General features: G+C 38.3%; 1 protein-coding gene across 2 annotated transcripts in view; it reads right to left on the bottom strand.

The window, feature by feature from the left end:
* Positions 1-26,614, bottom strand: part of RAD50 (RAD50 double strand break repair protein) — an 85,899-nt gene extending 59,285 nt beyond the window's left edge. The window contains exons 1-5 of one of the 2 annotated variants that reach the window (XM_043587371.1): positions 26,109-26,614; positions 24,404-24,487; positions 13,757-13,908; positions 10,626-10,811; positions 10,068-10,272 (exon numbers count right to left, since the gene is read on the bottom strand). In XM_043587371.1, the coding sequence (XP_043443306.1) occupies positions 10,068-10,272; positions 10,626-10,811; positions 13,757-13,908; positions 24,404-24,487; positions 26,109-26,237 (756 nt within the window). In that variant the 5' untranslated portion in view covers positions 26,238-26,614. The remainder of the gene's footprint in view (positions 1-10,067; positions 10,273-10,625; positions 10,812-13,756; positions 13,909-24,403; positions 24,488-26,108) is intronic. The other variant, XM_043587381.1, reaches the window with a different exon arrangement.
* Between the last annotated feature and the right edge of the window lie 253 nt (positions 26,615-26,867).

The raw sequence follows: 26,867 nt of genomic DNA, 5'->3' as shown, positions 1-26,867 counted from the left end.
GATAAAGCAGCCAGGACACAACAGCAAAGCACATGAAGTACACACTAGAGACACTCCTAGAAGCACCAGGCCCTGGGGAACAGATGAAACTAAACTGCAGGGCACTAAAGGACCTCTTCTTCATAGAGCCATTACCCCAATAACAAAAAATATAGGTGACTTTCCTAACACACAGAAACAGGCACAGAGACTTACACAAAATGAGAAGACAGATGAATTTGTCCCAAATGTAAGAACAGAACAAGGCCATGATTAGAGATCTAAGTGAAACAGATATAAGTAACGTGCCTCTTGGAGAATTTAAAGCAATGATCATAAAGACATTCACTGGACGTGAGAAACGAGTGGAGGACATCAGTGAGACCATTAACACAGAACAGAGATAATGAGTAAAATAAGAGAGAGAAAGGGCTCAATAAACAAAATGAGAAACATCTGATGTAATGAACAGCAGGCTGGAAGAAGCAAAGACATAGTGACCTAGAAGACAGATTAATGGAAAGTTACCAAGCTGAACAAAACAGTGAAAAAAGAATTATGCAAAATGGGAAGACTTAGGGAACTCAATGACTCCATCAAACATACTAACGTTCGTATTATAGGAGTCCTAGAAGGAGAAAAGAGAGAAAACGGGGCAGAGAATTTATTTGAAAAAATAACAGCTCGAAACTTCCCAAATCTGGAAAAGGAAACAGATATCAAGATCCAGGAGGTGCTGAGAACCCCCAACAAAATCAAAAATAGCAGATTCATACCATGATACATTATAACTAAAAAGGCAAAAAATTTCTTAAAAAGTAAGTAAAAAGGCAAAATATACTGATAAATAAAAAAAATATTAAAAGCAGCAAGATGAGGGATGCCTGGGTGGCTCAGTCGGTTAAGTGTCCGACTTCAGCTCAGGACATGATCTTGCAGTCTATGGGTTTGAGCCCTGTGTCAGACTCTGTGCTGACAGCTCAGAGCCTGGAACCTACTTCAGATTCTGTGTCTACCTCTCTCGGTCCCTCCCACACTCACACCTCTGTCTCTCTCTCTTTCTCTCAAAAGTAAATACACATAAAAAAAAAAAAAAAAGCAGCAAGATGAGGGGCGACTGCATGGCTCAGTCGGTTAAGCATCCAACTCTTGCTTTCAGCTCAGGTAATGAACTCTAGGGTTTGAGCTCTGCTTTGGGCTCTGTGCTGATGGCACGGAGCTTGCTTGCGATTCTTTCTCTCCCTCTCTCTCTGCCCCTTCCCTGCTCATGCTGTCTCTCTCTCAAAATAAATAAACTTAAAAAAAAAAAAGGAGCAAGACAAAAGACAACACTTACATACAAAGAAAACTTCATAAGGATACCACCTGATTTTCTTTTTTTTCAATGTTTATTTATTTTTGGGACAGAGAGAGACAGAGCATGAACGGGGGAGGGGCAGAGAGAGAGGGAGACACAGACTCTGAAACAGGCTCCAGGCTCTGAGCCATCAGCCCAGAGCCTGACGCGGGGCTTGAACTCACGGACCGCGAGATCGTGACCTGGCTGAAGTCAGACGCTTAACCGACTGCGCCACCCAGGCGCCCCAGGATACCACCTGATTTTTGAGAAGAAACATTCCAAACCAGAAGGGTAGCATGATATATTCAAAGTGCTGAATGGGAAAAATCTGCAGACAAGAATACTATATCCAGCAAGGCTGTCATTCAGAATAGAAGGCGAGATAAACAGCTTCCCAGACAAGCAAAAACTAAAGTTCATGACCACTAACTCATCCTTGTAAGAAATATTAAAGGGGACTCTCTGAGTGGAAAGACCAAAAAGGATAATATGAAAGTAGGAAACACAAAAGCAGTAAAAATAAATATTCCTATAAAAAAAAAATCAGTCAAGAAATTCACAAAATAAAAGAATGTGTAATATTATGACAACACATATCGAAAACGTAGGGAGGGGAGGGGCGCCTAGGTGGTTCAGTCAGTTAAGTGTCCGACTTCGGCTCAGGTCATGATCTCACAGTTTGTGAGTTCAATCCCCATGTCAGGCTCTGTGCTGACAAGCTTGGAGACTGGAGCCTGCTTCAGATTCTGGGTCTCCCTCTCTCTCTCTGCCCCTCCCCCACTCACACTCTGTCTCTGTCTCTCTTAAAAATAAATAAACATTAAAAAAAAATTTTTAAAATAGGGGCACCTGGGTGGCTCAGTTGGTTAAGCGTCCGACTTTGGCTTAGGTCATGATCTCACAGTCTGTGAGTTTGAGCCCCACATCAGGCTCTGTGCTGACAGCTCAGAGCCTGGAGCCTGCTTCAGATTCTGTGTCTCCCTCTCTCTCTGCCCCTCCCCTGCTCATGCTCTGTCTCTGTGTCTCAAAAAATAATTAAAAAAAGAAATTTAAAAAAAAATTTTTAAAAATCAAATAAAACAAAAAGTAGGGAGGGGAAGAGTAAAGAATAGGTTCAAATTTAAACCACTACCAACTTCATATAGACTGCTATATGCAAAAGAGGTTATATACAAACCTAATGGTTACCACAAATCAAAACCACTAATAAATATGCAAAGGATAAAAGAAATCCAAATATATCACTAAAGAAACCCAGTAAACCATGAAAGAGAGAAAGGTAAGAAAGGATCAGAGAAAATCTTCAGAAATAACCACAAAACAAGTAATAAAATGGCAATAAATACATATCTATCAATAATTACCCTAGATGAAAATGGACTAAATGATCTAATCAAAAGATGCAGGGTTGTAGAAGGAATTAAAAAAAAAAAAAAACAGGGGCGCCTGAGTGGCTTAGTTGGTTAAGTGTCAGACTTCGGCTTGGGTCATGCTCTCACAGTTCATGAGTTTGAGCCCCACAATGAGCTCTGTGCTGACAGCTTGGAGCCTGGAACCTGCTTCAGATTCTGTGTCTCTCTCTCTCTCTCTGCCCCTCCCCTCCTCACAAGTCTCTCTCTCTCTCTCAAAAATAAACAAACATTAAAAACAAACAAACAAACAAACAAACAAGACCCATCTGTTTACTGCCTACCAGAGACTCATTTTAGACCTAAGGACACCTGCAGATTGAAAGTGAGGGTATGGAGGGGTTCCTGGGTGGCTCAGTTGGTTAAGTGTCCAACTTCAGCTCAGGTCATGATCTTGCAGTTCAGGAGTTCAAGCCTCGTGTCAGGATCTGTGCTGAGAGCTCAGAGCCTGGAGCCTGCTTCAGATTCTGTGTCTCCCTCTGTCTCTGCCCCTCCCCAGCTCACAATTTGTCTCTCTCAAAAATAAACAAATATTTTTTTAAAAATTTTTTTTTCAACGTTTTTTATTTATTTTTGGGACAGAGAGAGACAGAGCATGAACGGGGGAGGGACAGAGAGAGGGAGACACAGAATCGGAAACAGGCTCCAGGCTCCGAGCCATCAGCCCAAAGCCTGATGCGGGGCTCGAACTCACGGACCGCGAGATCGTGACCTGGCTGAAGTCGGACGCTTAACCGACTGCGCCACCCAGGCGCCCCAAAAATAAACAAATATTAAAAAAAAAAAAAAAAAAAGGAAGGGTTTGCAGAAACATTTATCATGCAAGTGAATGGCAAAAGAAAGCCACAGTAGCAACAGTTATACTGGACAAAATAGACTTTACATCAAAGACTGTAACAAGAGACCAAGAGGCTACCCAGTAATCAAGGGTATAATGCAACAAGGAGATATAAAAATTGTAAAAATTTATGTGCCCAACATGAAAGCACTTAAATACATAAACGAGTTAATTACATAAAGGAACTGACTGATAATAATACAATAATAGTAGGGGACTCTAACACCCCACTTACATCAATAAACAGATCATCTAAACAGAAAAACAAGGAAACAATGGCCTTAAATGACACACTGAAAGAGGTAGATTTAACAGATACACAGTAAAACCTTAGATTGTGAGCATAATTCGTTCTGGAAACATACTTGTAATCCAAAGCACTTGTATATCAAAGCGGATTTCCCCATAAGAAATAATGGAAACTCAGGATTCATTCCACAACCCAAAAACATTCATATAAAAATGATTAAAATACTGTAATATTGTAATATTGTAATAAAATAATAAAGAAAATACAAAATACAAATAAAAATAAATAAATTAACCTGCACTTAACCTTTGAAAACCTTCGTGGCTGGTGTGAGGAAGACAAGAGAGAGAAGGGTTGTGTAGGACGACTTTCACTTTCAGATGTTGACTACAGTATTAATAAACTCTTTCTTACACTGTATTTCATGTAACTGGTGATAAGGCAGCAGAGGAAAGGGTCTATATCTGCAGGCAGCCTGACCTAGAATGAAGCAAAGCATTCCTAAGCTTACTCTTTTATGGAAAAGCAAAGGACTGTCCATAGGTGTTTTGAAGTGACAAAAACTACACTAGTGCCAGTTGGGAGAACCTTCCAACATGCTGAAAAATCACTGATTTCTGCCAAACATCACAGCCTGAGACTGAGCATCCGAACATGGGAGACAATCACCCATAATCTCACAGCAAGGGAGAGAGAGAAAGAGAGAAGAACCATTGGCTCAGTTGTGATCATGTGACATTTGGTGTCACGTACTACTCATATTGCAAGACATCACTTGTTTAGCAAGATAAAATTTATTACAAATGTTTGCTTGTCTTGTGGAACACTTGCAGAACAAGTTGCTGGCAATCCAAGATTTTATTCTGTTCAGAACATTTCATTCTAAAACACCAGAATACACATTCTTTTCAAGTGCACACGGAACATTCTCCAGAACAGATCATGTATTAGGCCACAAAACAAGTCTCAACAAATTCAAAAAGATCAAAGTCATACCATGCATCTTTTCTGACCACAATGCTATAGAACTAAACATCAACCACAATAAAAAATCTGGAAAGAGGACAAATACATGGAGATTAAATAATACGCCACTAAACAATAAATAGGTCAATCAGGAAATAAAAGAAGAAATAAAAAGTACATGGAAGGGCACCAGCTGGCTCAGCTGAAGGCGCATGCACTCTTGATCTCAGGGTTGTGAGTTCAAACCCCACGTTGGGTGTAGAGATTATTGCAAAACTTAAAAAAAAAGAAACTACATGGAAACAAATGAAAATGAAAACACAAAAGTTCAAAACCTTTGGGATGCAGCAAAAGTGATTCTAAGAGGGAAGTTTACAGCAATACAGGCCTACCTCAAGAAGTAAGAAAAATCTCAAATAGACAACCTTACTTTACACCTAAAGGAACTAAAAAAGAAAGAGCAAATAAATCCCAAAACCCACAGAAGGAAGGAAATAATAAAGATTAGAGCAGAAATAAATGACACAAACCAAAAAAAAAAAAAAAAAAAAAAATATCAATAAAACCAGGAGCTGGTTCTTTGAAAATTTCAGCAAAATTGGTAAGGTCCTAGGCCAGCCTCATCAAAAAAAGAGAGAGAGAGAGAGAGAGAGAGGACTGAAATAAACAAAATCATTAGTAAAGGAGGAAACATAACAACCAACACCACAGAAATACAAACAATTGTAAGAGAGTATTATGAAAATTTATTTGCCAACAAATTGGAAAACCTACAAGAAATGAATAAACTACTAGAAACATATAACCTACTAAAGCAGAAACAGAAAGAAACATAAAATTTTAACAGATCAATTACCAGCAGATAAATCAGTAATCAAAAAACTCCCAACCAACAGGGGTGCCTGGGTGGCTCAATTTGGTTGAATGTCTAACTCTTTATTTTGGCTCAGGTCACAATCCCAAGGTCATGAGATTAAGTCCTGAGTTGGGCTCTGTACTGAGTGTGAAGCTGCTTAACATTCTCTCTCCCCCTCTACCCCCTTCCCCACTCATACTCTCTCTAAAAATAAAAAACAGACAAAAAAAAAAAACCCTCCCAACAAACAGAGGTCCAGAACCAATGGCTTCACAGGTGAATTCTACCAAACATTTAAAGACAAGTTAGTACCTATTCTTCTCAAAGTATCCCAAAAAATAGAAAAGGAAGGAAAACTTCCAAATTCATTCTATGAAGCCAGCATTACCAATACCAAAACCAGATAAAGACACCATAAAAAAAGAGATTTACAGGCTATTTTCTCTGAGGAACGCAAATGCAAAAATCCTCTACAAAATACTGATTTCAACAAACATTAAAAAATCATTCACCACAATCAAATGGGATTTATTCCTAAATTGCAAGAGTGATTCAATATCGGCATATCAATCAACATGACATATCACATCAATAAAAGAAGGATAAGAACCATAGGAGCATTTCAACAGATGAGAAAAAGCATTTGACAAAGTACAGCATCCATTCATGATAAAACCCCTCAACAAAGTAGGTTTAGAGGCAACAAACCTCAACATAATAAAGTCCACAGATTTTCAACACATAGCTAACATCATCTTCAATGGGGAAAAAGTGAGAGCCTTTCTCCAAAGTCAGGAACAATGCAGGATGTCCACTCTCACTGTTTTTATTCAACATAGTACTGAAGTCCTAGCCACAGCAATCAGACAACAAAAAGAAATAGGAAGCATCCAAATCAGTAAGGAAGAAGTAAAACTTTCACTATTTGCAGATGACATATTATACATACAGAGAAAACCCAAAAGACCACCTAAAAGCTCCTAGACCTGAAAAACAAATTCAGTAAAGCTGAAGGATACAAAATCGACTGGTTTTTGGTTTTTGTTTTTTTTTTTTGAGAGTTAGAGAGCAAGCAGGGGGAAGGACTGACAGAGAGGGAGACAGGATCCCAAACAGGTTTCATGCTGTCAACACAGAGTCCAACGTGGGGCTCAAACCCATGAACCATGAGATCATGAACTGAGCTGAAATCAAGAGTCGGATGCTTGACCAACTGAGCCACCCATGTGCCCAAAATCAATTGTATTTCTATACACCAATAATGTAACAGCAGAAAGAGAAAATAAGAACACAGTCCCATTGACAACTGCACCAAAAATAATAAGACACCTAGGAATAAACCTAACCAAAAACCTGTATTCTGAAAACTGCAAAGCACTGATGAAAAACACTGAAGATGACACAAAGTGGAAAGAATTCCATGCTCATGGACTGGAAGAGCAAATATTGTTGAAATGTCCATACTACCCAAAGCAATCTACAGATTTAATGCAATCCCTATCAAAATACCAACAGCATTTTTCATAAAACCGGAATAAACAATCCTAAAATATATATGGAACCACAAAAAATTCCAAACAGCCACAGCAATCTTGAAAAAGAAAAGCAAAGCTGGAGGCATCACAGTTCCAGATCTCAAGTTATATTACAAAGCTACAATGATCAAAACAGTACAGTACTGGCACAAAAGTAGACACATAGATTGATAAAACAGAATAGAAAATCCAGAAATAAACCCACCACTATATGGTCAATTAATCTTTGGCAAAGCAGGAAAGAATATCCAGTGGGAAAAAGACCATCTCTTCAACAAATGGGTACTGGGAAAACTGGTCAGCAACATGCAGAAGAATGAAACGGGACCACTTTCTTACACCATACACAAAAATAAACTCAAAATGGGTTGAAGATCTAAATTTGAGACCTGAAACCATAAAAATCCTAGAAGAGAAGCACAGACAGTAATTACTCAGACATCAATGATAGCAACTTTTCTCCAGACAGGTCCTCTGAGGCAAGGGAAACAAAAGCAAAAATAAACTATGGGGACTACATCAAAATAAAAAGCTTCAAGCAATCAAAACTAAAAGGCAGGGGCGCCTGGGTGGCGCAGTCGGTTAAGCGTCCGACTTCAGCCAGGTCACTATCTCGCCGTCCGTGAGTTTGAGCCCCGCATCAGGCTCTGGGCTGATGGCTCAGAGCCTGGAGCCTGTTTCCGATTCTGTGTCTCCCTCTCTCTCTGCCCCTCCCCCATTCATGCTCGGTCTCTCTCTGTCCCAAAAATAAATAAAAACGTTGAAAAAAAAATTAAAAACAAAAAAAACAAAAAACTAAAAGGCAATCTATGGAATGGGAGAAATTATCTGCCAATGACATATCCGATAAAGGGTTAATATCCAAAACATATAAAGAACTGATACAACTCACACCCAAAAAAACAAATATCCAAGTATCTTTTTTTTTTTTTTAATTTTTTTTTTTTTTCAACGTTTATTTATTTTGGGGACAGAGAGAGACAGAGCATGAATGGGGGAGGAGCAGAGAGAGAGGGAGACACAGAATCGGAAACAGGCTCCAGGCTCTGAGCCCTCAGCCCAGAGCCCGACGCGGGGCTCGAACTCACCGACCGCAAGATCGTGACCTGGCTGAAGTCGGATGCGTAACCGACTGCGCCACCCAGGCGCCCCCCAAGTATCTTTTTCCAAGGCAGACATCCAGATGGCTAACAGACCCATGAAAAGATGCTCAACATCACTTATCATCAGGGAAATGCAAATCAAAACTACAATGAGATATCACCTCTTACCTGTCAGAATGGCTAAAATCACAAGGTGCCGGTGAGGATGTGTAGTAAAAGGAACCCCTGTGTATTGCTGGTGGGAATACAAACTGGTGCAGCCAATGTGGGAAACAGTATGGAGGTTCCTCAAAAAGTTAAAAATAAAAAAAATAACAAAAAAAATTAAAAAAAAAAAAAAGGTAAAAATAGAACTACTTTATGATCCAGCAATTGCACTACTGGGCATTTACCCAAAGAATTCAAGAGCACTAATTCGAGGGGGACACATGTACCCCTATGTTTATAGCAGCATTATTTATAATCCCCAAGATATGGAAGCATCCCAAGTGACCATCAACTGATGAATGGATAAATATGTAGTATATATACACAGTGGAATATTATTCAGCCATAAAAAATAATGAAACCTTGCCACTTGCAACAACATGGATGGAGCTAGAAAGTATAATGCTAAGTGGAATAAGTCAGAGAAAGACAAATCCCATATGAATTCGCTTATAGTGAAATTTAAGAAACAAAACAAACAAGTAAAGGGAAAAACAGAGACAAACAGACTTTTAACTATAGAGAACAAACTGATAGGTACCGGAGGGGAGGTGGGTTGGAGGATGGGTGAAAGAGATGATGGGGAGGAAGGAGTATACCTGTCACGACGAGCACCAGAGGAAAAATTTTAAAAATTTAAATAAATAAACTATACCAGTATTTACAGATAAATTTAAAAGTCCAAATCAGTAACTTTTAAATGGGTAAAAAGAATTCTTCTACTATGTGAAATCTAGAAAATACCCACTTTCAAGAATGCTCTTACTTAGAATAGAAACACTTTAAGGGCAAGGACACCATTGTGGTTCTCCTACTACCTGCAGCCCTAAGCACAGTATACACTATATGCCCTCACACACAGGAAACACTCAATAAATATTTAGGAAATAAATGAAATTCTTTCTTACAGACCACAGGAGTTTAGAAAGCTGTACTTATTTGCAAATATATGTATCAATTCCAAATTTTTTACAAAGCCAAATAACATCTTGCAAGTTATAAAAGTTCCCTGGAAAGATATGTCAATTAAAAAAAAATCTTAAGAATACAGAAATGTAAGGTTGGGTCATTACAGTGATATTTAAGATCTATACGAGTAGCTTACTAAGATGGTACAAATTTGTTTACTCTCAAATCCAAGTTCTTTGGGCAACTTTAAGATTAACCATCCTTTAGGGGTGCCTGGGTGGCTCAGTCAGTTAAGCATTCGACTTCAGCTTAGGTCATGATCTCACAGTCCGTGAGTTCGAGCCCTGCGTCGGGCTCTGTGCTGACAGCTCAGAGCCTGGGGCCTGCTTCAGATTCTGTGTCTCCCTCTCTCTCTGCCCCTCCCCTGCTCATGCTCTGTCTCCCTCTGTCTCAAAAATAAATTTAAAAAAAAAACATTAAAAAAGATTTAAAAAAATAGTAAAAAAAGATAAACCATCTAATAAAGACCTAAAATATAAACCATGACATTACATAATGTTTGATAATTTTTTCAAGAAATATACACACCATTCAAATTTATATAAAAATAAAGTGTTTTAGGAGTGAATGCTACCATCATAAAAAGTGAGTCTTCTTATTCAAGAAATCAAATTACCTTCAATGGATCAAGTTCGTTCTCATAGGATCTGACAATTTCCTTTGATGATATTAACTGAGCTTCCTTACTAGTAATCTGGTCACGTATCTCACAAGCTTTTTCCTTGTTTTGCTTCAAATATTTTAGTTCTGTTTGACATTCTTTTACCTTCTGACCTTGTGTCTGACGTACCTGCCGCAGCGTTTCCAAGGCTTTAATGTACCTTTGAAGATATTAAATAAAAATCAAACTTCTTTCCAAGTAAATTACATAGGTTCCAACAATGGAATATTATATAGTTGCTAAGATTGCATTTACAAAGAGCTTTTAATACCTTAGAAAATGCTTATGATATAATGGTAAATGAAAACATTACATATAAACTGTTAAGCAGGTAAATAAAAATGCACAGAAAGAAAACAGAAAGAAAATATGCCCACTGGTTGCCACTGGATGAAAGGTAATAACTGATGACTTTACTTTTAAGACTTTGTCTCTTCTAAAAAAGAAATATCCAAATTGCAACCATGGCTCAATAACTTGACAGATTATAAAGTCTCATTAAAGGCTACAAACCTTGTTGCTGAAAAAATCTCATCAAATTTTTGCTTCAGAGCCTTTCCTTCACTTAAAGGCCAATTAGAGTCTTCTTGGTGACAAAAAATGACATTATTTAGTACAGACTTGGAAACCCCAAGAGAACTTATCATCTCTCGGTCAATTTCTGCACACTTAGAGCTGAGACTGACCTTCTCACCATGCCTACAGAAAATGAAAATCAAGAATTTATGTAAAAAAAACCTCCTGTTGTACCTATTCTAATTGCTTAATCAATCCTTTATGCTGTACTTGTTAAAAAAAAAAAAAAGTTCCCTCATGCATCCCCAGTTACAATAGCTTTCTTATGGTAAAAAGTTTAACTCTTAAGGATTCAGGAGTTCAATGATGAAAAAGTATGTAAAACAGGGAGGGACAGGAAAAGATGCCAGAACTAATTTTTTTTACGTTTGGATTTTTAAATATAGTAATATAAAATATTTACAGACAATAAGTAGAGAAAAATAAACTATCTTCCAATCCCAGGACTTAAAAATAAGAAAACAGACTTTAACAAAAGTAAAATAAAACATGATGATTCACAGAAGACAGGCAATTGTGCCTTAAACAAAAACATCTAAAGACTATAGTGTTTAGATACGGATTGTTCAGTAACACAATGTAAAAGGATAATAAAGGCAAACTTTAGTGATACCCATTTAAGCAAATTCAAATCAGTAGACCTCAACTTCTAAGGTCACAGTGACAAAGCAATCCACTACAGAGAAGTATCTTAGGGTCTTTTAAAGAGTCCCCTACATCATTATACCTAGGGCCAGGAGCATCTCTGCCCTTGGATTTCAAGAGATCTTTCAGTATCTTTCATCAGGAGGACAAATTCAACATTTTCTTTATATTTTCTGTGCACTATCTGTTAATAGCTAGATTAGTAAAGTATCTGTCTTTACTGTCATTTATATATTCCAATACATATTTTGAAAATATTACACTGAATACACCGAGAATGTTTTGTAGGGGGAGAGAATGGACACAGATAGACCAGGAGGTGATCACATTAGACCGGGGAAAAATTATGGTAGCCTGAACTAGAAAGGTCACTGTACAGAAGGAAAAGAAATGGACTCAACAGACATTTAAATCCTAGGTTAAAGCCAGAGGACCTGGTAATGAACTACATATAGAGAGCAAGGAGGTGTCAAGATATAGAGAGTGTATTCGTTTGTGTCACTGGATGGATGGGGTACCCCATTTGCTACAATGAGGAGCACTGCAAGAGGATCACATTGTGGGAGATTTTTTAAGAGGAGTCAAGGGGACTCATGAGCTTGGTTTTGGACATGTTCAATCTGAGGTGTCTTTGAAAGGGCTGGTAGAAAATGAGAGACACAGGTGGATATATGGGTCTAAAAACAGAGGTCTGGAGACCCAAATCTGTCAGTCATCTATGAATAGAGAGTAATTTGAGTAATGGGTATGAATGAGATTATCTAGGAAGAGAATACAGAGCAAAAATAGGAGAGGATTTAGGGCTGAGCCCGTGGAACCAGCTACCTTTATTAGCTGGCTGGATGTAGCTGTGAGGGAGAGACAGAACAGTGTCATGTCATGCAAGTCCAGAAAAAGATCTTCAAGAAGTTATTGATAGCTACCATTTACTGAGTTACAGTATACAGAACAATGGCCCTTCAAAGATATTTATATTCTAATCCCTGTGAATGCATCAGGTTACATGGCAAAAGGGAATGAAGATTACAGATGAAGTTAAGGTTGCTTTATCATCTGGACCCTAAGTAAAAGGATTACCCTGGATTGTCTGGATGGGGCCGACGCAATCACAAGTGTCTTTAAGTGGGAGAGGGAGCCAGAAGAGGATGTCAGAGTGATGTACTATGAGAACTCAGCCCACTATTGCTGACTTTAAAGATGGAGGGCCATGAGCCAAGTTTTGTGGGTGGATTGCAAAAGACCCAGAAAGGATGTAGAAACAGATTTTCCCTAGAGCCTCCAGAAAGGATTATAGCTTGGCCACCACCTTGATTTTAAGCCAGTGAGACCCAATTTGGATTCCTAAATTACAGAACTATAAGATAATAAATGTCTGTTGTTTTAAACCACTGAGTTTTTGGTTTGTTATGCAAAGAAAACTAATACATGAGCTCTCATTTTACATGCATTAGCTCAATCCTTCTAAGATATATATAATAAAAATGAATCCCTATTTTACAAGTGAAAAAAAAAAACCACAGGATTGCAAAGAGATCTATTTAGTAAAGCAATAGCATTATCCTAATTAACACAGAGGGTATTTCTGACCTCAGTTGGAGCTGTTTCAGTAAAGGAATGGGGCTAGAGGAGGATGGAGGAAAAACAGAAATAGAGACAGTGATTATCAACAACTCTTATGAGAAGCCTGACTGTGAAGGGGAAAATAGAGACAAACAGTAACTGGTGTGGAATGAAATCCACCTGAGTGTATTTAAATGCCAAGGAAACCAACCTGCTTGAGAAGCCAATAGCTAATATACTGCCTCTAGCACATAATAGGTGACAAATGTTATTAATTAAGAGAATTATTTAATTAGTTGACAAATAAACAAGTGAAAGGCGTAAGGTGATAGTTAAGTAATTTGTACAACAGGGATAAAGCCTTGAATCCAGGGTAGGCTAATTCCAAAATCCAAACCCATTAAAGGTGATAATGTGACTCTAATAAAGGTGACAGTTCAAAGGGTTACACTTTGTATGCTTCTCATTTCACACATTCCTACACACAATACTAGCATTTTCCATTCATTCAATCTATATTTGAGTGATTGTGTACCTTCAGTTGAACAAGTGTTCATAAATTACTCAAAGGAATGCAGCATTATCACAAAATCTTTGATGGGATCATTCTGTTTAACCGATAAAAGATCCAACAGTAACTGTTCATAGTGGATGAAGCTATGCATGCATAGGGTCAGGGAGTATTACAGGAACTCTATTTTCTGCTTAGTTTTGCGGAGAACCTGAAACTGCTCCAAAAAAATAAAGTCTTTAAAAAAATTATTATGCTGCTCTAAAATAAAGTAATGGGAAAAAAACCCACAGTCTTATAAACCTAAATAACAGAAAATTAATAGATATTCAAATATAAGGTAAACACCTACTTTGTTCTAGTAATGACTCCTTCCAGGGTTTTAAATTCTGTCTTTTTGCTTTTCTGAGTACACACCATAGATCTCTGCACAGCTATAAGTTCTCCATTGACATCACGAAACTGCAGACGAATCTGGGCTCTAACATCTGTTTCTTGAGCAACCTTTAAAGGTACACAGGGAAAGATTATGCTACCTTAATAAGCATCAGAATGTTAGTTCCAAAAGAAACGACATGAGCAATCTTATCAAAAATGACAAAAACTTAAACATCAAAATGAGTGTCATTTTTACATGCTATTCAAATATACAAGAGAAAAAAATACTTTTTTAAAAAAAATTTTTTGAGGGCGGGCAGTTCGAGTGTATGTGTGTAAGCAGGGGAGGGGCGAGAGAGAGAGACAGAGAGAGAGAGAGAGAGAGAGAGAGAGAGAGAGACAGAGAGAGAGACAGACAGAGACAGAAGGGAGAGCGAGAGCGAGAGAATCCCAAGTAGGCTCCATGCCCAGTAGAGAGCTGATGCAGGGCTTGATCCCATGACCATTAGATCATGACCTGAGCTGAAATCAAGAGTTGGACGCTCAACCAAGTAAGCCACCCAGGCACCCCAAGAACACTCTTTAACTGATTTACTAAAACTGAGTATTTTCTACTTCTGTTATTCAGCATTAGGAGACCAGGTGTGTGAGTTTTTCAAATAAACTTTAGCTTCTTAAGTATCGCAAGTGTTTTCCAAAATAATTTTCAAAACATATACAAGCTTACAGAAAAGCAGAAATGAAGTGTACAAAACTTTTCTCCCCTGAACCACTTAAGACTAAGTTGTTGATTTGATGTCCCATCAGTATTTCCTACAAAACAGGGAGACACTGATGGCCCTTCTGAGGTCTCAAAAGAATGTTATCAAAAGGGAGAACTCAAAAGAGAGTTCCATAAGGCCTCCTTACTCTGGCATATCACAATTCAAATGTCACCCAGCAGTGTGTAACCTCTAGAATATCCATTCAGCTCACAGTCCCACTCTTCTACCCCCATAGTTTATTCTCTGCTAGCCCTCAATAATTCCTGTCCTGGACATGTGTAGCTTAGTATCTGGCCAAAGATTTGATAGTCCCTTACACAGATTTCTGGTGCCCATCTCTGCACAGCAACCCCTCTCCTGTATCTTATTCCATAATTTATAGTCACATCAGCAAACCCACACTTTTACGTTTGTTTCATCTAGCTGGTAATACTATTATTCTCTGCTGGGGTTTTAATTCTATATGCCAAAGTGTACAAAATTTCCCTAGGGAGAAAGCTAAAATGAATGTGTAGTCCCTCATACATTTCTCTTTTCTCAAAGATCACAGCCCTGTGCTATCTGTTGTCCAATGCCTGAAAATAGTTGCTTCAATTTTTTTGTTCCGGTTTTATAGGTGTTTCTACTGGGAGCACAAATATGATACTCCTCGACTGTAACCAAAACCACAAGTCATGAATCCTGCATTTTTTTTTTTTAAATCATAGACTACCTTTTACTGGTCTTTTAATAACTTTTTGGCATAAACATAACTATGATATTAACTGGTCAAATCATTCAAAAAATTAAGCACCAACTTATTACGCACTTGTAGCTTACATGCATTGTTTTGATTCAAAAAGAAAGACACTTTCTCCTTTGAAGTATGGAAGACAGGTTAAACAGAAAAGTAAAAAAGTGGTGTTAAACATCGTCTCAAGAGAAGTACATGATACTTTGAAAGCACAAAGTAAGCATCTAATCTACCTAGGGTAGAATTCTGGGAAGGGCTTCTAAAGGAAGTGAATGTTTAAACTGAGAACTGACAGATGGGCCGGAGTTAGCCAGATGAAAAGATCTGAGTCACTGAATAGCTAAAGTAATTTCAGAAAGTATGGTGCAGAACAAAGGGGAAAGGGAGTGAAGACAGAAAGTGGTTCCAGTAATTAAGAGCCTTCTGAAACATGTTAAGGGCTTTGAACTTAAAGCAATGGAAAACCACTTCAGGGGTTTAATCCAGAGGAAAGGCATGCAGTAGATGTGCATTTTAAATGAATCACTTTGCCTTTAAGGTAAACACACTGAACTAACAGAGGCAAGACAGGAGGCAGAGAGTATTCCAGGAGAAACAGGAAGACAGCCTACACAAGAGCTTCAGCATTGGAGGTAGAGGTAAGGAGTGAGAAGTTGTTGGACTGGCTGCTCAGAAGTTGCATGATTCAAACTTAACATACAGAAATCCACTGCAAACTATACATTAATAACAATATAGCAGAAAGGAAAATTAAGAAAACAATTCTGTTTACAACTGCACCAAAAAGAGTAAAATACCAAGGAATAAATTTAACCAAGGAAATGAAAGACCTATAATCTAAAAACCGTAAGACAATGATGAAAGAAATTCAAAATGACAAAATGGAAAGATATGCTATGCTCATGGATTGAAATGTTAAATGTTAAGATGTTCATACTATCCAAAGCAACCTTAAGATTCAATGCAATCCGTATCAAAATGCCAATAGCATTTTTCAAAAAACTACAACAAATAATCCTAAAATGTGTATAGAACCACACAAAGAAGACCCTGAATAGCCAAAACAATCTTGGAAAGAATAACAAAGCTGGAGGTATCATAATCCCAAATTTCAAGAAATACTGCAAAGCTATAACAATCAGACACACAGATCAACAGAATAGGGAGCCCAGAAATAAACCCACACTTACATGGTCAATTATTCTATAGCAAAGGAGGCAAGAATACACAATGGGGGAAAAGACAGTCTCATCGATAAACAGTATTAGGAAAACTGCACAGCTACTTGCAAAAGAATGAAACCAGACCACTTTCTTTTACCATACACAAAAATAAATTCAAAATGGATTAAAGACCTAAATGTGAGACCTAAAAGCATGAAATTCCTAAAAGAAAACAGTAATCTTGTGGATATCAGCTCTACCAACATATTTATGAATATGTCTCCTCAGGCAAGGGGGAAAAAAGCAAAGATAAACTAATGGTATTACCCCAAAATAAAAAGCTTTTGCACAGCCAAGTAAACCATCAAAAAAACCCAAAAAGGCAACCTACTGAACGGGAGTGATACTTCTAAATGATATATCTGATAAGAGGTTAGTATCCAAAATATATAAAGAACTCATACGTCTCAACACCAAACCCCTCCCCCCAAATAATCAGATTAAAAATAGGCAGAGGACCTGAATAGACTGATATTTGCCCGAAAACATACAGATGGCCAAAAGACACATGGAAAAAAATGCTCTGTATCACTAATCATCAGGGAAACACAAATCAAAACCACCATGAGGTAGCACTTTACTCCAGTCTGAATAGCCAGTATCAAAAAGGTAAGAACGAGTAAGTACTGGTGAGGATGAGAAAAGCAAAACCCCATGCACTGTTGGGAGAAATGTAAACTGGTGCAACTATTGTGGAAAACAGTATGGAAGCTCCTAAAATATTAAAAATAGAAGGACTCTATGATCCAGTAATTCCACTATTGGGTATTTACCCTCCAAAAATGAAAACATAATATGAGAAGATAAAATGCACAGCTATGTTTATTGCAGCATTATTTAGAGTAGCCAAGATACGAAAGCAACCAAAGTGCCCATCTAGACAAGAATGGATAAAGAAGTGGTATATACATACAATGGAGTATTACTCAGCCATAAAAAAAGAATGAAATCTTTTCATTTGAAACAACATGGATGGACCTAGAAGGTATTATGCTACATGAAGTAAGTCAGACACAAAAAGACAAACACCATATGATTTCACTTACATGTGGAATCTAAAAAAAAAACCCAAAAAACAGAATCAAACTCATAAATACAGAGAACTGGTGGTTGCCAGAGGAGGGGTAGGTAAGAGAATGGGTAAAATCGATGAAGGGCATTAACAGGTACTAACTTCCAGTTATAAATAAATCACAGAGATGAGAAGTACAGCATAGAGAATGAGGTCAATTATATTGTAGTAACATTTTAGTGTGGTGACAGCTGTTAACTGCAATTATAGTGGAGACCACCGTGTAACATACAGAACTGCTGAATCACTAGGTGCATATAACACTGCTGAATATAACACTGTCAACTATATTTAAACAGAAAAACTTAATAAAAGAAGAAAAAACTAGTAGCCTCTTAGGATTTGAACATCTCAGTGAAGAAAATGGCCAATGATATTTAGCTGTGAAAGCCCAGGGACTTGATGCTATCATTTCAGCCCAAGGCAAACAGTTGCTGAGGTCTTAATTCACTGCAAAGTAATTATGCATCTATGTACTACAAAACGAGTTAATTTGTTTAGAACATGTCCTACCAGTAGGTCAAATACACATATACATTTTCCATGGCATCTACCCTTTTATGACTTGGCTACGAGAAAAGTATCAAATTAAGAAGAATTTAAGCAACAGGTATCTTGCAGCATTTCAATCACAATATTGTTGGTGAGCTTACTGAGAAGAGGTTCTTCAAAAAGAGTAATCTAGATTTAAGGCAGAAAAATACATACTAACTTTAGAACAATTTCTATCTAAAAGAATAAAACAAAAAATAATATAAGCCCTTCCCTTTCCAAACAATCTAGTCAGAAAACCATTTTTCCAACAATGGGGCAGAAGAATGTATGTATTCATGCTGGCTGAAGTTGAGGGACATAGAAACTCAGCCTAAAACAGTACAACTGCTTAGGCTGAGAAGGGTGTCCACACGGGCACCTTGCCACAAGGTTTCAAGAGTCCAAGGGTGTCAGAGTTCAAACAGGATGCAAAGGACATCCATGAGTAGGGATGAGCCAGCTTAGGGGAAAGAGGGTATCCAAAATGGGGGAAGGCATAATGTGGGATTTCAGAGCCTGACAACTTTGAGGGAATTCAAAGAAGGAAAAAGTGTGCTGGGTAATTCAGATCGTAGATTACTGACTGCATACCTACAAGAGGCCAGCTGGTAAAGATTATCAGAGACTACGAAGGCTGAGTAAGATGTCCATAGGTGGGGAATGGGGAAGTTGCCTCTTAAACTCTTCCTTCTATTTACCAAGCAATGGATTAATTCCTACTTTCCAACTTTACCCAATGCTTGATTAAATCCAACTTTCCAACTTGCTCTGTGCTTACCAATGAGCTGCTGAACTAGACAGAAGAAACACAACTGGTCTCCTTACAAACTTTCACCCACAAACCTCAGGTGACCCAATGACACTGTCATGTAACCCTGTAACACTTCCCTAATCAACTTACCCTCTGAGCTCTTACACTTTTTCTAGCCTCAATCAACCCCTTCTCCCACCTTCAGCTAACAATTTCACTTGTTTTCCACTGAGAACATAGAAACAGTCAAAAGACCATTTATTTATTCTCTCACCACTAAACTCAAAAATTACATACTCTGTCTGTCATCCTTTTACCCTGGATGAACAGTGCATACACCTATTAACTCTGTCAGTGGGGCAATGGATCCTATCTCTACTTGCCTACTCAAGGATTTAACTCTGGAATTATCCCCTCTCTTGCATTAATATTTTTCCTCTAACAGGGTCATTCTATCCATCTACAAATGCTCTATCCCATATATATGCTTTATTCCATATTTATCCCACATGGTTTAAATCCTATAGTGTTTGTGGGGTGCCTTGTGGCTTAGTTGGTTAAGCAACCGACTTTGGCTCAGGATATGATGTCCAGTTTGTGCTGACAGCTCAGAGCCTAGAGCTTGCTTTGGATTCTGTGTGTGTGTGTGTGTGTGTGTGTGCGCGCCCCTCCCCCACTTGCACTGTCTGTCTGTCTGTCTCTCTCTCTCTATGAAATACACAAACATCAAAAAAAAATTAAAAAACTACAGTGTTTAAAATCACAAATATGGGCAGGCACCTGGGTGGCTCAGTTGGTTAAGCATCTTGACTTGATTTTGGCTCAGGTCAATAACTCCTGGTTCCTGAGGTGGAGCTCATAGAGCAGAGCCTGCTTGGGATTCTCTCTCTCCTCTGCCTCTCCTCCGTTCATGTGCACCCTCATGTGCACACATACTCTCTTTCTCTCTCAAATAAATAAATAAACTTAAAACACACACACACACACACACACACACACACACACACACACACACAAATATGGAAGCAATATGTGATGAAGAAACTGCTGTGGAAATAAGCATCTGGTTAGTTTACAAAATCAGCCAGAAGCAAAACAAAAGTGATGAGATGCAGAAAACAGAGAATTGAGGTTCTTAGGGTTCAAGTCAACTGAGGAGAAGCAAATGAGGTCAAAGAAAGAATGGGAAAGACTGAGGTAGCCAAAAATTTGAAAGAAGTAGAGGAGAAAGGGGGCAGGTACACAAATGGAGCAATATGGAAATCAAATTTCTAAGAAGAGAGTAACAATGGAAAACAGGTAAGAAAAAAAAAAAAAGACAGGAAGGAGCAACAGAAAAATTCAGGCATTTAAAATAAACAGTACTGGGTGCAGGGACAAATTAAAGCAAGGAAAAGAAAAAAACCAAGAGAAGTTGAATATATAAGAGGAACCGAAAGCTGAATATATAAGAGGATAGGAAAACGGGGGATGTGGGCAATCCAGGTGAGAGGAATAGTTCCAACCATAAGAGCAGGTGTGACCGACTCAAAAAAAAGAGCTGAATAAAACAGTGTGGGTGGGGGCTCAGAACTGGGAAATTAGAGCAGATGAAAAGTGGGTATTAAGTGAGGAAAGATGAACCATCAAGGCCAGAAGAACCAGAGGAAGGACACGAGTAGACAGCTGAGAAAAACAGCTCTTTCCACTTGGAAAAAGGAATGGATGATAGACTGAAATTGTCAGAGATGCTAGAGCATCAATCAACATGGAAACATCCAGAAGAACAACAAAAATAACAAAGCAAGAACAATAGCCATAAAACGCTCCTTGATCCTACAAACCTTTTCAGCTACTTCCTTCTTTCCACTCATAGCAAACTCACAGAACAATTCTGTTTCACTTTCTTGTTTTCTCACATCACTGAAACTGGTTTTGTCAAGATGACCAATGGCCTCCACATAGCTCAACCTTCTTACTTGAGCTATCAACATATTTGACACCGTTTGACATCTTCTTTCTTGTTCACCCTTCATTCTCTTGTCTTCCAAGACCCCACTCTCCCAGTTTTCCCTCCTTTACCACTTGTTCTTTTAGTATCTTTTGGTGCCTCCTCTTCATCCCTATTTCTAAATGCCAGTGTGCTCTAGGTTAAGATCTTCCACCTCTTCTCAACATTTACTCCCTATGTGATCGCATCAGGCTTTAAAACTAACTATAGATAACTAACTGTATGCATCAATGATTCTTAATTAGTCTTTCTCTAGCTCAAACCTCTCCCCTGGACATACTTCCATTTACCTACTGGACATTCTGGATATCTAAAAGACATTCCAAATCTACACGTTTAAACCAAAGCCCCCCAAATTTCCTTTCCCAGAGTTTCCTCGTTACAATAAACAGTGACACTATTTTATCTACTTTTTCAAGTCAAAAAACTTGGGAGTTATGTTTGCTGCTTCTACTTCTCTCATACACCATTATCCAGATTCATTAACTCATCTGTTGATACTACCTTTAAAATGCATCCCAAATCCAGGCATTCTCAGCATGTCTACCATTAACACCTTAATCAAACCACCAACATACCTCACCTGAATTACCACAAAAATCTCCTTTATTAGTCTCCACCCTTCTACACTTACCACCTACTAGGTCTTCTCTCACTGCCAGACTGATTGCTTTAAAACACACACCATGCCCTTTTCATGCTTAATATTTTCCAGTAGATTCGTATTTAAACGAGAACAGAAATCAAGGACCTGCAGAACCTAGGCCTTTCTATCTCTGTGACTTTTCTACCAGGCCTCTTGCCATTTTACTCCTCCTTGTGATTCCGTGAACACATCAAACATGCTCCTACTCCAGGAACTTTGCACTTAGTATTAACACTGACTGGAATGGTATTCTCTCAGACTGTGAATGACTCATTCCCTCCAGAATGAATATTTAAAAGGTAACTGGTTGCTGTGTGGAAAAGAGAGAACTTCAAGAATGAAGGCAGGAAAACAAGTTTGGAGACTACTAAAATAGTTCAAAGGAAAGAGGAAGGTGGCCTGTACCAGGGAAGGAAGAGTGAAGATGGAATAAAGGGACAAATGCTGGACATATTTTTAGTGCAATGAATGAACCTGGGACAACCACTCTCATGATCATGGCATGTCCCCTGCCAGGTAAGTATCTGTGGACATATTTGAGAAGATTAAGAACTGTTTATGAACTGGCAACAGGGGAAGATGAAGGAATCAATCAAAGGAGGACAACAGGTTTTGGCATGAGCAAATGTACAGATGATGATATGATTTATGAAACTGAGAGTATGGAGATACCACCAGGCTTGAGAATGTGAAAGAACAGAACAGGGAACCATGAGTTCTGTTTTGAACATATTCATGAGATGACCATTAAATATCCAAACAATGTATCTGTATCTATCTATCTATCTATCTATCTATCTATCTATCTATCTATCTATCTAATCTATTCATCTACCTATCTATCTCTGGAGTACAGGAAAGAAGTTTGGGTTAGATATCTAAGTTAGAAATCACCCGCATATAACAAATAATTAAAGCCATGAGAATGAATGAGATCACCCAAGAAGAGTTAGGCAAAAAGAGACTCAGCAAAGGAGACTAAGATATGGCCAGTGAAAAAGGAGGTATGATATTAGGGTGCCATAGAAGCCAAGAGAGCAATGTTTTTTAAAAAGGGAATTAAGAAGCTATATTAAATCTTCTGATAAGTGGCTTAGAAAATGACCACTTTATCTGGCAACATGAAGACTACTGGCAGCTTAGAGTAAGTAGTAATTTTAGTAAGGGAGAAAAAAGAAAATCTGAACAGAACAGGCTGAGGAGAAAATGGGAAGCAATGAACCGAAAACAATGAGTACATATACCTCTTCTAAATTTAACTATAAATGTAGAGGTAGTAGCCAGAAGGTGATCTGGAATAAAGGGAGAGGTTTTATTTGTTTGTAGACTGGAGCTACCAGAGTGTGCTGATATGACTGATTCTATAAAGGACAAACTGCTAATGCAGAAGATGAGTAACTGAAAAGCAAAATGTTTGCGTTGACAAAAGGGATTGACTGGATCCAGAAGCCAAAGAGTTGGTTGACCTTAAGATAAAACAGTAAACAATTTACCCTTAATACCAAAAAAAAATAGTACGAATACAAATGAAGAGTAGTTTGAAAGATTTTAAGATTGGAAAATGAGGTACTTTCTATCTGATCCCTTTTTTCAATAAATTACATTTTTTCAACAAATTACAGGCCAAGATCATCAAGTAAGGAGAGTATACTGCAAGTTTATGAAATAGTCATTGCATAGAGGGCTCAATGTACTGATTTTACTATCTCTAAGAGAAAAGTTTATAAATACTTTCATAATTAGTTACCTTTAGTCATACAAAAGTGGAAACAATTTAAATAACCATCAATAACCAAGTGAATACACTATAGAATATAAACTCAGTGGATTAGTAATTAGTTCTAGTAATTAAAACTAATGGAAAAAAAAGTGTGTATATATACGAACATATCTGCAGTGTGTCACTAAATATTTGATTTGTACAACAGCAAAATAAAATGCTACTGGTGTACTGAAATATTTATGTTTGAGTGTATTTATATATATACACAAAGATACATTTGTATAAAGAAAAAAACCTGGGAGAAATATACAAGGAACTGTTAAGGGAGGAGCTGGCAGATAACTGAGAGAGGCACATGAAACCACTACATACGTAAAACAAGAAAAACCTATAGGCCAAAATACGTAGTATAGAAATTTCTATGTCCTTTACACACAGTAATGGTATAAACACTGTAATTCAAACAAAGATTCACACACAAAGATTTAAATTATGGCACATTTTAATGAAAAACTAACAGCAATCTAAATGTAAGAAAATTATGCAACTATTAAAAATGTTCATAATAGGAGACATGTTTTAAGTAGGAAATATTTCATACATATAAAAAATGTAAAGATTAAAAGAAGCACCCAAATGCCAAACACCTAGATTGTGAATTTAATGTTTTTAATGACATGGAACCTTAAGATACTAAGTGAGGAAAAAACATCAGAATACAAAATTAGAGTATGACTTCACTTAAGTCTGTACTTAAAGGAGAAGAAAATACATGAAAATGTCACTAGTGGTGTCACTGGATGCTTAGACTGTGTATAGACTTTTCTAACTCTTTATAGTTTTCCACTGCCAGGTTTTCTACAATAAAACTTATTGCTTTTATAATTATAAAAATTTATTTTAAATTTTTTTTTAATTTTTTTTTTTTAATGTTTATTTATTTTTGAGACAGAGAGAGACAGAACATGAATGGGGGAGGGTCAGAGAGAGAGGGAGACACAGAATCTGAAACAGGCTCCAGGCTCTGAGCTGTCAGCACAGAGCCCGATGCGGGGCTCGAACTCACGGACTGCGAGATTGTGACCTGAGCCGAAGTCGGACGCTTAACCGACTGAGCCACCCAGGCACCCCTAAAAATTTATTTTAAAGATAAAAAAAGATACGTAAGTTTATTAGCATCATTACCTTGGGATCATGAACAAATGTATTTCCTTTGGTTCCAGGAGGAAAATCTCCAGTACAAATATATTTTAGACATTCAATGATGGTCTAAACAAATAGAAAATTATTTTAGTTACAAGAGAGTCAGAGAAGTTTATCATAAAATGTTAATTTATTATAAAAATACTATTTACCAGAGAACCAAAAAAGATATGCAGATAAAATTTGACATTATAATATCTATACAATACAGATACGATTCTGTGTTAAAGAATAAATAACTGCTTTAAGTTCATGGGAAAGCTACTAATTAAGAAGGTATACGAAAATAAAATAAAATAATTATTTTTAAAAAGTCCTCAATTTCCAATTAAAACCCTTTAATTTAATAACAACAGCTAATGTAAAAGATGGTTACCATAGTTGATAATTTGCCAATATGCTGACGGTAGAAGTTAAATGTTCTTACAAAAAAAAAATGAGGTGACAGACTTGTTAATTAACTAGATAGCAGTGATCCTTTCACAATGTACAGTATATTAAGTCACCCTGACATACCCTTCAAATATCTTACGATTTCATGGATCAATTACACCTCAATAAAATCAAAACAACTTTTTTTAAGTTCAATTTTTTAAAAACAGCTAATAGTTACACAGGCCTTACTATGTGCCAGGTATTGTACTAACCACCTTTACATACATTAGTAATTTTCACATTAATCCTAGACTGTAGAAAACTCTTTTTATCTCCATTTTATAAATGAGAAAACTAAAGCACAAACCATTTGGGCCACCCTGGCCCAGTCACAGAGCTAGTAAATGGTGAAGCAAAATATCTGTATTCAGACAGCTTGTGCTCATAAACCTTAGGCTCCCTCACAAAAGTAGAGCCACAACAGGCATTCTATAAATAGTAACATTTTCACATAAACAAAAGTAGACAAGAGTATGGCATTCAATGTTCAACTCTAAACCTGACCTCTTTCTGTATGCTTTTTAGTCTTCTCTGTTAGAATGCCCTGCTTTTTCTCAAGCCACCCTTACAGGCTGTACTTTTCCTCCATAATTGCATGTCACTCCAGGGTCCATCTCAAATTTCTAAATACTCTCTGGGCCTTAAAAAGTCAAAGTACATGCTCCAATTTTTTATTTTGACTAGGTAAGGGCATCCTAACAACATAGTTTTTCAACTACACTAGGCCTCACGGTATTGGTTTCATTTTATCATTTCCCATTTATTATGCTTAGACTTCAGTCTATACTTAGAAACTCTTCTCAGAAAGCCCTATGTTTATCATATTTTATAACTTGTGTAGGAAATTCTATAATGGATCAACTGTCAGGAAGTGAATGGTGTGTTTGGGGAGCAAGGGGAGTGTTAAAAAAAAAAAAATCAACGCAGACAAAAAGGCTTCATGTAAGAAAGGTCGCTGAGCGCTCCCGGTCTTCTGGGACTCTCAAATAAACCTTGTCCACCCGAGCCTGGATACCCTTACGAGACTGAGTCAGGTCCCCTCCTAAGGTCGCTGGGGCCAGAAGGCCACACCAGGCCACGCCCAGCGGCAGGAGCTCCACCCAGAGGCCCAAGCCTTTCCTCGGGCACCAAGAGCGGAGCCCCAGGGACGCCTGGCCTCTGGTCCTTACTGTTCTAGCTCTCCAAACACCTTATCCTCCAGATTCTCAAGAAGTAGCAACCCGTAAACTGAAGGCTGCTACTGAGAACTTACCGTCTTCCCCGCCCCATTGGGTCCAACCAAAATTGTGAGGGGGCTGAAAAAAGTGATAATTTGCTTATCTTTGTCCTCTATTCCAAAACTCCGCACACCCAGAATGCTCATCTTTTCAATCCGGGACATGTCTGCAAATGTTTCTTTTCTCAACACCAATCGCCTAGAGCCCCGGCGCACCAGGATTTAGCGGTGCCGCGGCAGCAGAGCGAGCGATGGGCCCTGAGGACTCGAGAGTCTCCCGGCCGAGAGGCTCCACGTAGGAGCGAAGGCTCCGGCTGAACTCCTCCTCTCACACCGGCTTCCTTCCCGCCTGACAAGCGAGAGCGGAGGTGGGGGCCGGGCCGGGGCTAGGCGCGGCAGACACACACCACAGACCCAGGGACCCCCTGCTACCGCGCACTCACAGATTCCCGCCGCGGCCGCCCCGCGGATCACGTGGGCCGCCACGACCAGCGTGCATTTACGCCGCAGGCCAGGGGCATGCCGGGAAGTCGGAGCCTCGCGGTGCGTGCGCAGCTCTGGTTTCCGGAAGTAGTTCCGGTCGAGTGGTTTGCGTACCCGGGTTTCTGTCCCGTGGGTGCGTAATGCCGAAATTTGGTGGGTGCCGGGTAGCCTTGAGAAGCTGTAACCCTGAGGACAACGAACACTTGTGATAAACGGTGGTTATCAGAATGTGATCGCGGGACGCCGGGAATGGAAAGGAGTGCGGTGTCCTCTAATGTCGAAACCATTTTCCAATAATATTAACACGGTATT

Source organism: Prionailurus bengalensis, chromosome A1 (genome assembly GCF_016509475.1).
Source record: "Prionailurus bengalensis isolate Pbe53 chromosome A1, Fcat_Pben_1.1_paternal_pri, whole genome shotgun sequence".
In the NCBI taxonomy this organism is placed as follows: Eukaryota; Metazoa; Chordata; class Mammalia; order Carnivora; family Felidae; genus Prionailurus; species Prionailurus bengalensis.
This window is presented reverse-complemented; position numbering and strand designations above follow the sequence as displayed.